The sequence below is a fragment of the Dipodomys spectabilis genome, unplaced genomic scaffold (genome assembly GCF_019054845.1).
Source record: "Dipodomys spectabilis isolate Male_0828 unplaced genomic scaffold, ASM1905484v1 ptg000073l, whole genome shotgun sequence".
NCBI classification, from domain to species: domain Eukaryota; kingdom Metazoa; phylum Chordata; class Mammalia; order Rodentia; family Heteromyidae; genus Dipodomys; species Dipodomys spectabilis.
The window spans coordinates 8,018,543-8,031,672 of NW_024870750.1; the positions used below are offsets into that span (position 1 = coordinate 8,018,543).

The following is a 13,130-nucleotide window of genomic DNA, read 5'->3' on the forward strand; positions in this document are numbered from 1 at the left end:
AGATGGTTTTCTAGGGTACTACTTGGAAAAAAAACTGAATTGGTGAAATCATTTAAATTTTATTTATAGGTTCTGGAGCTCAAACCAATGGAACAGAAAGATTTAATCAAATTTATAGAATTTAATGCCAAGAAAATGTGGCCCCAGTATTGCCAGCAGGATGCTGACACAGCTCAGGAGTCTCCTGTGAGGTACAAATGTTTAAATAGTTGGATACTCGCTAGATTTATGGTTAAAAGAATTTAATGTATCTCTAAAAGTCATTCCTAAAACGATGTCTAAATGGAAGACAGAGTTTATTTTTGTTGTTGTTATTTAGTGTTGATTATTCCTTTCACCCTTTTTTCTTCCTCAAAAGCCACAAGGTATCTGACCCTGGAAATGAAACTGCAGGTTCAGTCTCAACACCTGTGAACCAAAGTGGGGATAAATGGCAGTATCTTCAGCACGAACTGTCCTCAAACATGAAGCTACCTCTGCCTCAGCTCGTGGAGCCTCAGGTCAGTCTGCCTCTGCACACAGTTAGCAGCCTGATTGTCCTTGGAACCCATCAAGCATCCACGGAAAAATGAGTGTGCTCTCTATTAAGTAGCTGTTCACTTGCAGCAAGCAAAGGATGGTTACCTAGCCAGGTACCCATAGCTCATGCCTGTAATCCTACCTACTCAGGAGGCTGAGAGCTGAGGATTAAGATGTGAAGCCAGCCTGAGCAGAAAAAGTCCATAAGACTCTTTTCTCCAGTTAACCATCAAAAAATTGGGAGTAGATCTGGGCAGTGGAGGCTCATTTCTGTAATCCTAGTTACTCAGGAGGCTGAGATCAGAGGATTGTGGTTCAAAGCCAGCATAAGCAAGAAAAGTCTGTGAGACTCTTATCTCCAATTAGTCACAAAAAGCCAAAAGTAGAACTGTGGCTCAAGTGGTAGAGCACCAGCCTTGAGCAAAAAAGCTAAAGGACAGCACCCAGGTCCTGAATCCAAGATCCAGTACCAGCATAAAACAAAACAATGGTGTGTCATTTACTCATGGAAAGATTCCTTAGAGTCTGCCTGTGTAGCCCCGGTGTCCAGGAGCTCTGTCAGGCAGTATTCCCTCCAGGGCACAGTTTCATGCCCCCTCCAGGTTTGAAAAGGCCGGTATTGCCTTTCTCTCTGGACAGGGAGCCGGTGAGCAGAAAAGCACGGCTGCTCACAGCACCCCAGCTTCTTTGTACAGCCCTGCACACAGACTGCCTGGACAAAGGTCTCCAATAATGTCTCAGCTGTTCAATTTGACAACTCCTTCTGTCCTGCCAACCAATTTATCTGACCAAAGTTGAATCAACCTCATTGGTGGCTTTTAGTCTTGGTTTCTCCTAGTTAGTATGCAGTATAAAGTGCATTTACAGCCAGGCACCAATGGCTCATGCCTATAATCCTACCTACTCAGGAGGCTGAGATCTAAGGATCATGGTTCAAAGCCAGCCCGGGCAGAATTATCTCCAATTAACCACCAGAACACCAGAAGTGGCTCTGTGGCTCAAGTGGTAGAGTGTTTGCCTTGAGCTGAAGAACTGAGAGAAAGCACCCAGTCCAGAGTTCAAGCCCCATGACCGACAACAATGCAACACATATACAAGTCTCTTTCAAACTGTCTAATGCCATTTTTCCCCCAAGCAGAGCCATCTACCATTGGTCCCTAATTTGTGTGTTTTAATAGTTTCAATGTGTGTGTGTGTGTGTGTGTGTGTGTGTGTGTGTGTGTGTGTGTGTGTGTGTGTGTGTGTGTTTTGTGTGTTTGTGCCAGTCCTAGAACTTGAAATTCAGGGCCTGGATGCTGCACATGAGGTATTTTTTTTTTTCTTTTGCTCTAGGCTAGCATTCTACCATTTAAACCACAGCTCTCTTGCTTCTGTTTGTTTTGTTTTGGGGGTTTGTTTGTTTGGTGCCTAACTGGAGATAAAAGTCTCACACACTCTCTTGCCCAGGCTGGCTTAAAACTTAGTCCCTTAGATCTCAGCCTCCTGAGTATATTTTTTTTCTTATTAAGATAAAAACACCAAAGAAATACCTCAGAAAAAATGTATGCTGTGACATTTTTATACTTCACGCTGTCACTAATGAGATTTTGGGATTTTTTTTCAAACAGGTTTCCACTCCTATGAGTATTCTACCCAGTGTGAATGTATATAACTTTAGATACCCAACAACCGAAGAACTGAAATCCTACACTACCCAGCTCAAAGACCTACGCCAAGAAGCAATCAGTCTGCAGACCCTGGTACACACTATGCATGACATACTTTCCCTCTGGCAATAATCTTAAAAAACAAGGGGCATAGGCCAGCCTGACCTGAATAGGGAGATTGTGTCAGAATTAAAGAAAAAGTGAGCCGGGCTCATGCCTGTAATCCTGGCTACTCAGGAGGCTGCGATCTGAGGATCATAGTTCAAAGCCAGCCCAGACAGAAAAGCCCGTGAGATTCTTATCTCTAATAAACTATTTTTAAAAAGCTGGAAAGTGGCACTGTGGCTCAGAATTATAGCACACTATCCTTGAATGAAAAAGCTTAAGTACAGTGCCCAGGCCCTGAGTTCAAGCCCCACAACTGAAAAAATAAATCTTATTTTTATTTGTGACCTGTTTCACAGAAGAATTGCTCACTAATTGTAAGAGCATTAATTAATCCATTTTCTGGGGCTTACTGGTTTGAGAAAACTTATTTGAAAAAGTATAACATGGGTTGGAAATGTGGCTTAGTGGTAGAGTGCTTGCCTAGCATGTGTGAAGCCCTGGGTTTGATCCCTCATTACCACATAAACAGAAAAAGTTGAAAGTGGCGCTGTGGCTCAAGTGATAGGGTGTTTGCCTTGAGCACAGAGAAGCTCAAAGACAGTGCCCAGGCCCTGAGTTCAAGCCTCAGGACTGGCAAAAACAAACTTGAACAACAACAACAACAAATAACATAAATTATAAACCAAGAAAATATAGGTGTAGGAAGGGACAGAATCCAAATGGTGTTTCTTTTCTTGATTCAGGAAAATGTGTCTGAAGATGTACACATCAATTTGGATAAAAAGTTATTCGAATTCTTTCTGGCCCTCCGTCGGTCCCTCGGTAGTGTGCAGGAGCTGCTGACAGCTGGGCTCTTCCGGGAGGACACTTCCAGCCAGCAGGTGCACTGCGAGGTAGGGAGCTTCTAGCAGCTACATAGGTCAGCTTCCGCAGCATGGCTGGGCTGGGCCAGAGTTGAGGTCTTTGGAAACAAGGGCTCAGGTCCTGTCTCCATTGCTCTCCGCTTTGCAGGAGCTGGCTCTTGAGCTGAAGAAACTTCATTTAGCTCTGGGAGACAAGAAGGATGATCTTTTGAAAGCTATGGCTTGGCCTGGCCAGGACACCAAGCTGCTCTCTGACTGTCTAGACAACCTGCACACCTACCTGGAGCACACACAGGCCACGGCAGCCTCTCGAAGCAAGGCTCTGAAAGCTGGCCTCGACTATACCCACAGTTATCAGGTGAGGTTCCAAGCATGTGGCTTGTGCACAGCTCCAACTTTGCTTCCATTCGTCCCTCTTCCTGTAAGACTTCATTCATGGGAGTTGCCCAAGGCAACAGTGAGACCCTCTTGTGCTCACGGTTGGAGATCATTTGAAAGTGGTCTTTGGAGTGACTTTTTAAAAAGCAGTTAACTTACTCTTTTTCTCTTTCTTTTTTTTTTGGGGGGGTGGAGTGGGAAGTACTGGGGTTTACACTCACAGCCTCATAGCGTGCTAGGCTGGCACCATACCTCTGAGCCATGCCTCCAAGCGATAGGGTCTTACTTGCCCCTGTCAGTGTACATGTGACCAGTGATCACCTACTATAGATTTCCTGCTGGGACCATAGGCTGACCCATGGTATGTAGCTTCCCTTCCATAGAGATGAGGTCTCACAGTTTTCTGCCCCAGCTGGCCTGGCACCATGATTCTCCTAATCTCAGCCTCACAAGTATTTTAGGATGACAGGCCTGAGCATCTACCTTGGTGGCTCTGTTTGTCTGTGTCTGTCTGTCTGTCTGTCTTGTCTCTCCCTCTCCCTCTCCCTCCCTCTCTCTCTCTCTGTCTCTCTCTTCTCTCTCTCTCTCTCTGATCCTAAAGTTTGAACTTAGGGCCTTCTGCTTGCTAAGTAGGTGCTCTACCACTTCAACCATACCTCTAGCCCTGTTTTTTTTGTTGGTCCTGGGACTTGAACTCTGGGTCTGGGCACTGTCCCTCACCTCTTTAGCTTAAGGTGGCTAGTGCTCTACCACTTGAGCCACAGTGCCACTTCTGGATTTTTCTGTTTACATGGTGCTGAGGAATGGAACCCAGGGCCTCATGCATGCAAGGCAAGCACTCTACCACTGAGCCACCTTCCCAGCGCTCCAGCCTTGTTTTTTGCTGGCTTTTTGGAAATGAAATCTAGGGAACATTTCTTCCCAGGTTGGACTTTGACCTTGATCCTCCAGATCTAAACTTCCTGGTTGAGATGAGCCACTATCACGGAGTGTTTAATTCTCTCTCTCTCTCTCTCCCTCCCTTTCTCTCTCTCTCCCTCTCTCTCCCTCCCTCTCCCTCTCTCTCCCTCCCTCTCCCTCCCTCTCCCTCTCTCTCCTTCCCTTCTTCCCTCCCTTCCTCTTAGTCCTGGGGTGTGAACTCAGGATCTGGGCAATGTCCTTGGGCTTTTTTCTTTTCCCTTTTCACTAAAGGCTAGCATTCTACTTAAGCCACAGCTTCACTTCCAGCTTTTGGGTAATTAATTGGAGATAAGAACCTCATGGACTTTTCTGCCCATACTGGCTTTGAACTGTGATCCTCGGATCTCAGCCTCCTGAGTAGCTAGAATTAAAAGTGTGAGCTAAAAGCACCTGGCAATTCTCTTCTTATGTTATTTTTACCCATGTAGTGATTGTCATACTGGAAAATTTGAATTTTAGATTTCTAAGCAAGAGGAAGGTGTTTAGGCTTTAAGGAAAGGAATGAGAATCCAATATTTGTGCAGGATTGTCTGGCCTCAGTGCATTGAAGAGGGAAAGTCTTGAAGCAGGGAGGCTTCTCGGGAAGGTATCTGAATTACCTAATGAAGGAAAGATGAAACACAATGCCATTTATGACTGAGTCTGGCCCATAACAATTAAACTAGAAACTGGACACCAGTGGCTCACACCTGTAATCCTAGCTACTCAGGAGGCTGAGGTCTGAGGATGGCAGTTCAAAGCCAGCTCAGGCAGGAAATTCCATGAGACTCTTTACTTGAATTAACTACCAAAAAAGCCAGAAGTGCATGTGTGACTCAAGTGGTAGAGTGCTAACCTTGAGTGAAAAAGCTCAGGAACAGCACTCAGTTCCTGAGTTTAAGCCCTGGATCAGGAGACACACACACACACATACACACACACATACACACACACACACACACGCACGCACGCACGCACGCACGCACGCACGCACGCACGCACGCAATTTAAGCCAGAATCCAATCAATTTTATGAGGGAAGAAGGATGTGATAGCACCTTGGGGATGTAATCATTTCTTCACAGACACACGATTCCAAGAAACAGAAATTGAGATCCAAATGATGATAGAAGGGCCTCAATTAGATCTCAATAATAACAAATCCAAAAGATAATAAATACATAGAGGCAACTACCAAAATGTGAACCCTCTCAGATGGTTATTCATCTCAGGATTATTAATTTGGGCAAGAGAGGATTGTAGCATTCTTTTTTTTTTTTTTTTGGGTCCGGTCGTGGGGCCTGAACTCTGGGCTTGGGCGCTGTCCCTCAGCTCTTCAGCTCAAGGCTAGTGCTCTACCACTTGAGCCACAGTGCCACTTCCAGCTTTTTTTTCTTTTTGCTTATGTGGTGCTGAGGAATCAAACCCAGGGCCTCATGATGCAAGGCAAGCGCTCTACCACTGAGCCACCTTCCCAGTCCCTATTGTAGCATTCTTAAAGGGAGAAGCTCATCTTTTACTGACATGCTACTATTTACTTCAGATAATCAAAGGGGAAGGGAGGGAATTGCCAGTCAACAGAGCTAGGGAAGGGCCTAGAGGGTGGTCAGCTATGTGTCAGCCATTACTGAGGCCCAATAATTCCTCTTATTTCTATACATTTGAGAGTTTACTAATATCTCAAGACATTTTTTTAAATGAACTGCTTAAAAGGTAATGGGAAAAAAAATGTAATCAAGGTCTAAGTGAGATTGCTTGGTTTCCTGCATTTATCTTTTTATACAGAATGAAATAAAACGATTATATGATCAACTCGTTAAGAATAAGACGGCTTTACAACAGTCTTTGAATGAAATGAGTGGCCAGAGCGTTGATGAGCAGCTTCAGGTAATCGATGCAGATCATTCACATGCGCCTGGCCTCGGGCCAGTGTGTTGTCTCAGCTGTGCTTGGCAAGGCCAGCCTAAGAAGTCAATAAAATGAAAACGACTGCGGACCAATACTTTCTGAAGCAGTGTATTCAAACAGCAAGAGACGATTCTCGCCTGTCCACCTGACAAAAGATTGAGTGCATTTAGCATTGGTAAAACATTGGAACATGGCATTGGCTTGCTCTGATCACAAATTAGATCAGGGGCAAAGGTTTGTCCTCACATCAGAATCTTTAGCGTTAAGACGTTTGATTTCATCTCTTGAGCAAACATTAGCATACTATGCTCAGTTACTGTTTGGGGGGCTGGATATTTACTCTTCCTAAGGATACAGTACTTTAAGAGAAATATGCCATAAGCATTTGGGTAAATAATCCAGATAGTCACTAAGTGCTTGTGTTCCTAAAGCAGGAGACACCCTTACAATGGTCTCTTAGGTATGGCCTTATAGAAATAACTAGAGCCAGGCACCAGTGGCTCATGCCTATAATTATGCCTACTTAGGAGGTTGAGATCTGAGGATGGCAGTTCAAAGCCAGCTCAGGCAGCACTATGAGATTTTTATCTCCAATTAACCACCAAAAAAGCTGGCAGTGGATCTGTGGCTCCAAGTGGTGGAGTGCCTGCCTTGAGCAAAATAAGCTAAGGGATAGCCTTACTAGCCCTGAGTTGTTCAAGCCTCATGACTAGCATGAGCCCCCCCCCCCCACACACACACACACACAAAGTCACTAGATATGTGTATACTGATTTGAAGAGTTGCTGACGTCTTGGAAGGGAGAGGTGCAGAAAGTTGAGTTGCAAGTCAGTGAATTGAAGCATCTCTGCATATATTCCACTAGCCTATTCTTGGAACATGTCAGGTACACATTGGAAGCTCTGGGCAGCTTGAAGGAGAATTTCAGGTGAGGAATGATTAAGTAGGACTTTAGTTTTTTCTCCCTTTTATTCCCTTCTGTACTGATTAATTCTTTTTAAACATATATGTGTGCTTCTCCAACTTGTTAAAGGGTTTTCTTTCCTGCCTGTCTCTCACTTAGAAAGCAGATGTGCATACAGCAGAGCTGCAGAACTCTGAGAGCCGAGTGGCCAAGCTCAGGGAGGAAGGAGAGAGGCTTCACCTCCCGCCCGCTTTACTCCAGGATGTGTACAAACTAGAGGTATGCCTATGCCATGTCTTCTGCAGCAGTGGGTGCACGGTCCTCCACCAAGAAATTTGACACCTGTTCTTCCATTGATTTGTTTTCCTGTTTGAATGAAAACACTTCTTTCCATCACAGGATGTATTGGACAGTATATGGGGAAGCCTGAGAGCCAGGTACTCTGAACTCAATAGCCCATTCATCACTGAGAGCCAGCAAGAGACCTTGTTGGAAGGCATGATGGAACTGATAAACATTGGGAAGGAAAAACTTGCGCGTGGCTACTTACCACGAGCCAAAAGTAAAGTTGCTTTACAGGATCAAATAAAAAATCACAAGGTAAGATTCATCCATCGAATCCCTTCTAAAATTTTTATTTTATTTCTTTGTCTTTTATTTTGCTGGTCCTGAGGCTTGAGCTCAGGGCCTGGGCACTGTCCCTTAGCTTTTTTTGTTCAAGGCTAGCAAGCACTCTACCACTTGAACCACACCTCCACTTCTGACTTTTTTTCCCACTTGGGCTGGCTTCACACTATTGTTAGAAATAGCTCTGGATTAGAAATAGCTCAGGATGTTGAGTCTGGTAGGAATAAAGACACCAACTCAAAATGAATTTGGCAAGGCAAAGTTTACTTCTGCAGAAGGGTGCACCATCCCAAAATCTGTCAAGCAAGCACACAGAACAGGCAGGCTTCCCCCTTTTCTCCCTCACCCAGAAGGCCCTGCCCCTCTGCTCACATTGGCTGAGCTCAGATTGACAAGCTGAAGAAGGATATGGTTTAATTAACAGGATGTATTTAAAATTCAAGGCACTTCTAATAGGGTGTCTTAATTACAATGCCCAGGAAAAGAATGCATATAAATAAACATAACTAACAAGGGCCAAGCCACCTTCAGAAAAACAATTCTCTCAAGATTAACCAAAAGGAAGCAAACTATTTTCATAGAAAAGGCATTTTTCTCAAACTATGATCCTCAGATCTCAGCCTCCTGAGTAGCTAGGAGTGCAGGCATGAGCTACTGGTGCTCAGCCAAATCCTTCTTTATAAACTAAAATCTCTGGGGTTTTCTGAGTTCAAATGGAAGCTGTCCATTGTTTTCCACAGTGAAGCATGTAGAGTGTTGCTTTGTGGAAATATTATTTAATGTGATATTTCTTTGTAACTTGTTAAAATTTCATTTATTTTTTAACAAATCCATTTCCATTTTATTTTCATCTCTTTGTATGTTTGGTGCCACACTGACTTTCCAGGATTTGAGATAAACAAAAAATAAAGAGATAACAGTTAAAGTAGCTAGGCACCTATGGCTTATGCCTGTAATTCCAGCTATACCAGGGGCTGAGATCTGAAAGACTGTAACATGAGATTGGCCATCCCCAAAAAAGTTCAAGAGACCCTATCTCAACAGAAAAGGATCCAAACTATAGTAGGAAGTATAAGTAGGAAGATTGTGGTGTAGACCACCCCAATCAAAAGGTGAGACCTTATCTCAAAAATAACCAGAGCAAAAATGGCTGGAGGCAAAGCATAAGCAGTAGAGACATGCCTACCTAGCAAGCAGGAAGCCTGAGTTCAAATCACTTGTTTTTAGCCAGGTGCCAGTGGCTCATACCTGTAGTCCAGAGTTACTCAGGAAGCTGAGATCTGAGGATCTGTAAAACCAGCTCAGGCAGGAAAATGTGAGACTCTTATTTCCAATTAATCATAGAAAAATCCAAAAGTGGTGCTGTGACCTCAAGTGGTAGAGGGCTAGCCTTGAGCAAAAGGAGCTCAGGGACATTGCCCAGACCCTGAGTTCAAGCCCCAGGACTGGCAAAAACAAACACAAAAAACCACAAATCCCATGCTCTTTATAGTCTTCACAACTTAAAAATAAATGATAAATATTCAAAACCTTTTCTTTCCACATTGTAGGAGTTTTTCCAGAGCCTTGTTGCCGATATGTTGTTGATCCAAACATACTCCGCCAGGACGTTTTCTTCATCCTTACAAAAGAGAGAAGCCTTCGGCGCGGCACAGGTCGCGGCAGTGAAGAGCCTGGAAGCCGAGGCCTGCCAGTCTGGTGCAAAGCTGCAGAGTCTGTTGCAGGTACGTGGCTTCTGTGGGCCTGGTTCTTAGCTCTAAGGGAATTCCAGATCCTCATCCATCAGCTCCAGCTGTGGGGAACACGTGTCCAGCCAGCAAGCCACAGTGAAATGGGAACGAGGCAGCACAGCCTGTGGAAGCCAGCCTAGGCCTGCGAGGCTGCTGTTGTCCAATAAAAGCCAAGTGGTGAACATTTCATGTATAAATTTGGGATGGCATGGCTTTGCTCTGGCCTTGTAGGTTTATGTAAGAATGCTCAGGGTTCAGTGTGTATTGATACTAGGAATGAGTTGACTTGATTTAAAAACTGGACTCCTTCAAGACTTCAGGCTTGGGGCTGGGAAGGCAGCTCAGTGGTAGAGCGCTTGCCTTGCATGCATGAGGCCCTGGGTTTGATTCCTCAGCACCACATAAGCAAAAAGAAAAAAGCCGGAAGTGGCACTGTGGCTCAAGTGGTAGAGCGCTAGCCTTGAGCTGAAGAGTTGAGGGACAGCACCCAGGCCAAGAGTTCAGGCCCCACGACCGGACCCCAAAAAAAAAAAAGACTTCAGGCTTACCTAAGGTTCTCTTGTAAAAATGCATTTATGATAATCTTGTCTTAATTCAAAGCAATTTTTGTTTTTGTTAGTCCTGGGGCTTGAACTCAGGAGCTTGGAGCTGTCCCTGAGCTTTTTTGCTCAAGCCTAGTGTTCTACCACTTGAGCCACAGCTTTACTTGTAACATTTTGGTGGTTAGATGGAGATAAGAGTCTCATGGACTGTTCTGCCTGGGCTGGCTTTGAACTACCATCCTTAGATCTCAGCTTCCAAGGTAGTTAGAATTCCAGGCATGAGCCACCAGTGGCCAGCCAAAGCAAATTTTAAAAACATACATTATATTCCTTTTCAGTTGAAGGTTTTGCCTATAGCTTACGAAACCCTCCACAGCCAATGTTAGCAGATAAAAGGGAATTTTTTAAAAAAGAGGTCAATAATTTGTTAATGAAATATTATTTTGTTAGAAATATTTATTTTTTAGATACCATGTTAATTGATATTAATATAATCACTATTTCATGGTATTCAAAAAAGGCTGGGCACTGGTGGCTCATGCCTGTAATCCTAGCTACTCAGGAGGCTGAGATCTGAGGATTATAGTTTTAAACTAGCCTGGGCAAGAAAGTCTGTGAAACTCTTATCTCCAATTAACTACCAGAAAATCAAAAAGGTGCTGTGGCTCAAAGTGGTAACCTTAAGCAAAAAACTCAGCGATAATTCCTAGGCCCTGAGTTCAAGTACCACAACTGACAAAAAAAAAAAAAAAGACTTAATGGGCCCAGTAAGTACCCATGAGAATTCATAAGGTTATTATCACTTTCCTAACTGATCATTTTAAGCTAAGCATGGTGGCTCGTACCTATTACCTGTAGTTGCAGCTACTTGGGAGACAGAGATCAGGAGGCTCATGACTCAAGGCCAGTTCAGGCAAAAAGTTAGTGAGATCTGGTCACAATCATTAAGCTGGGCTTGGTGGTGTATACCTATGATCCCAGCTACATGAGAAGCCTAGGAAGATAAGAGGATCTCACTCTATGGCTGGTCCCCAGGAGGGAACCACAAGACTATCTGAAAAAATGAAATATAAAAGGGCTGTGATATGGATCAACAGGTTAAGTACCTGCCTAAGAAAGGATGAGACCCTGAGTTTAAACCCCAGTACTAAAGAGAAAGAGAGAGAGAGAATTTTTAGTGTTAATAACTGCACTCTGTAGTATCCATGTACTATGGAAGCTGGGAGAAGGCCAAACTAAAACTCCCCAAGGAAGCATAACCCCCTGTCCTCTAAACAGCCTTCAGAGGACTCTGGCTTCAAGTAGCAAGCAGGAATAATGTTCAGTGGATTTGGTATTAGAGCAGGAAACCCACGGGCAGCCTGATAGCAACTTGTGTTGGAAACGAGTTTAAAAGTTAGTTCTTTGCCATTCCAGGAGGAGTGTCCTTTTAACTGAATTCTTCTACTAATCACATTGCTCAGCTTGACAATGCCAGCATAAAACACAGAAGCCAGGATGGGGGTGAGCCCTGTGGTAGATCACTTGCTTTGCATGTGCCAGGCCCTGCGTCCATGAGCACCCCTGTAAACAAACAAGTAACCCAAAAGCTAGACACACCGGGTGCTGCCTCCTCACACCTGTGAGCCTAGCCACTCACAAAGTTGAGATCTGAGGATCGTAGCTTGACGCTATCCTGCCAGAAAAGTCTGTGAGACTCACATATATATCTATATATAGATATATATATATGTATATCTATATGTAGATATACATATATATAATTTTATTGTATAAAAATAGGAAGAGGCACATAAGCATTCACCATTGCACCTTTGTGTTTCTCTCCTAAGAGTTATGACACTCTTATCTCAACCATCAAAATAACAGAAATGGAGCTATGTACAGCTCAAGTGAAAAAGTTAAGGGACAGTGCCCAGGCCCTGAGTTTAAGCCCTAGTACTGCCCACCCCCCTCCCTAAATGATGAAGATGCCAACTGCCAGTTCTGGGGCACTTGAATTCAGGGTCTGGGCACTGTACCTGAGCTTCCTTTGCTCAGGGCTAGCACTCTACCACTTGAGCCATAGCGCCACTTCCAGCCTTTTCTGTGTATGTGGTATTGAGGAATCAAACCCAGGGCTTCATGTATGCTAGGTAAGCAGTCTACCTCTGAGTCACCTTCCCAGCCCCCAGTTGGACTTTTACAAACTTCAAAACAAGAATCTTTCTAGAAAAGGTGCACGTTCTTCAGTTCCTCCTGGAATCTGTACTTTTCATTTTGTATGATCTTGGTGTTTCTTTCTGTCCTTATGGTAAATGGTCATTGCCTAGGGCCAACCTAGAAAATTAAAGCCCACTGATATATAATGTTGTTGATTCTCCAGAAATGGGAAGAATTTGATGAAAACTATGCTGCTCTTGAGAAGGACCTGGAAATTCTTGTGTCCACGTTGCCCTCTGTGAGTTTGGTGGAAGAGACAGAGGAGAGACTGGTGGAAAGGATTTCATTTTACCAGGTATTTGTTTGCTCATTTAAGTTCTCAGTGGTCTGATTCATACACTTTTGGGCCGTGTTGGAGCTAAATGACTTGATTTTGAGGCAGAATAATCTAGAGGGAAACAAAATATTGCTCACCACACCAGTCAGCTTAGAAACACATTATGGGACTGTACATTTTTGATGCAATTGTGAGCAATTCTGCATAGGCACATGTCTGGCTTGGTGGTGGAAGAGCTTACTGCTTCATTTATCTGTTTGTGGCCTTCCTGCCTCTAAGCAGGTTTCTTTCTCTATTGTAGAGTACAGACCATCAGTCTTGTTTTACTATCTCTGGAGCTGGGTGTCATTTCTCACTTTCATGAAATAGATGGGGAGAAGTTAGTAAACTATGGGCCTCAACATATATTTACTTTTATTACACTGTGCAATCTTAATTGGACATACTAGGAGATGAATAAAGGCTGTTAACCAGCAGTAAAAAAAAAA

At 43.8% G+C, this 13,130-nt stretch overlaps 1 protein-coding gene across 1 annotated transcript in view; it reads left to right on the forward strand.

Annotated features, from left to right (window-relative positions):
• Syne2 (spectrin repeat containing nuclear envelope protein 2) overlaps positions 1-13,130 on the forward strand; it is a 259,939-nt gene that overhangs the window by 170,093 nt on the left and 76,716 nt on the right. The window contains 10 exon segments of the mRNA XM_042682550.1: positions 70-191; positions 359-500; positions 2,127-2,258; positions 3,017-3,166; positions 3,285-3,494; positions 6,238-6,339; positions 7,424-7,543; positions 7,664-7,864; positions 9,442-9,615; positions 12,529-12,660. Of these exon segments, the coding sequence (XP_042538484.1) occupies positions 70-191; positions 359-500; positions 2,127-2,258; positions 3,017-3,166; positions 3,285-3,494; positions 6,238-6,339; positions 7,424-7,543; positions 7,664-7,864; positions 9,442-9,615; positions 12,529-12,660 (1,485 nt within the window).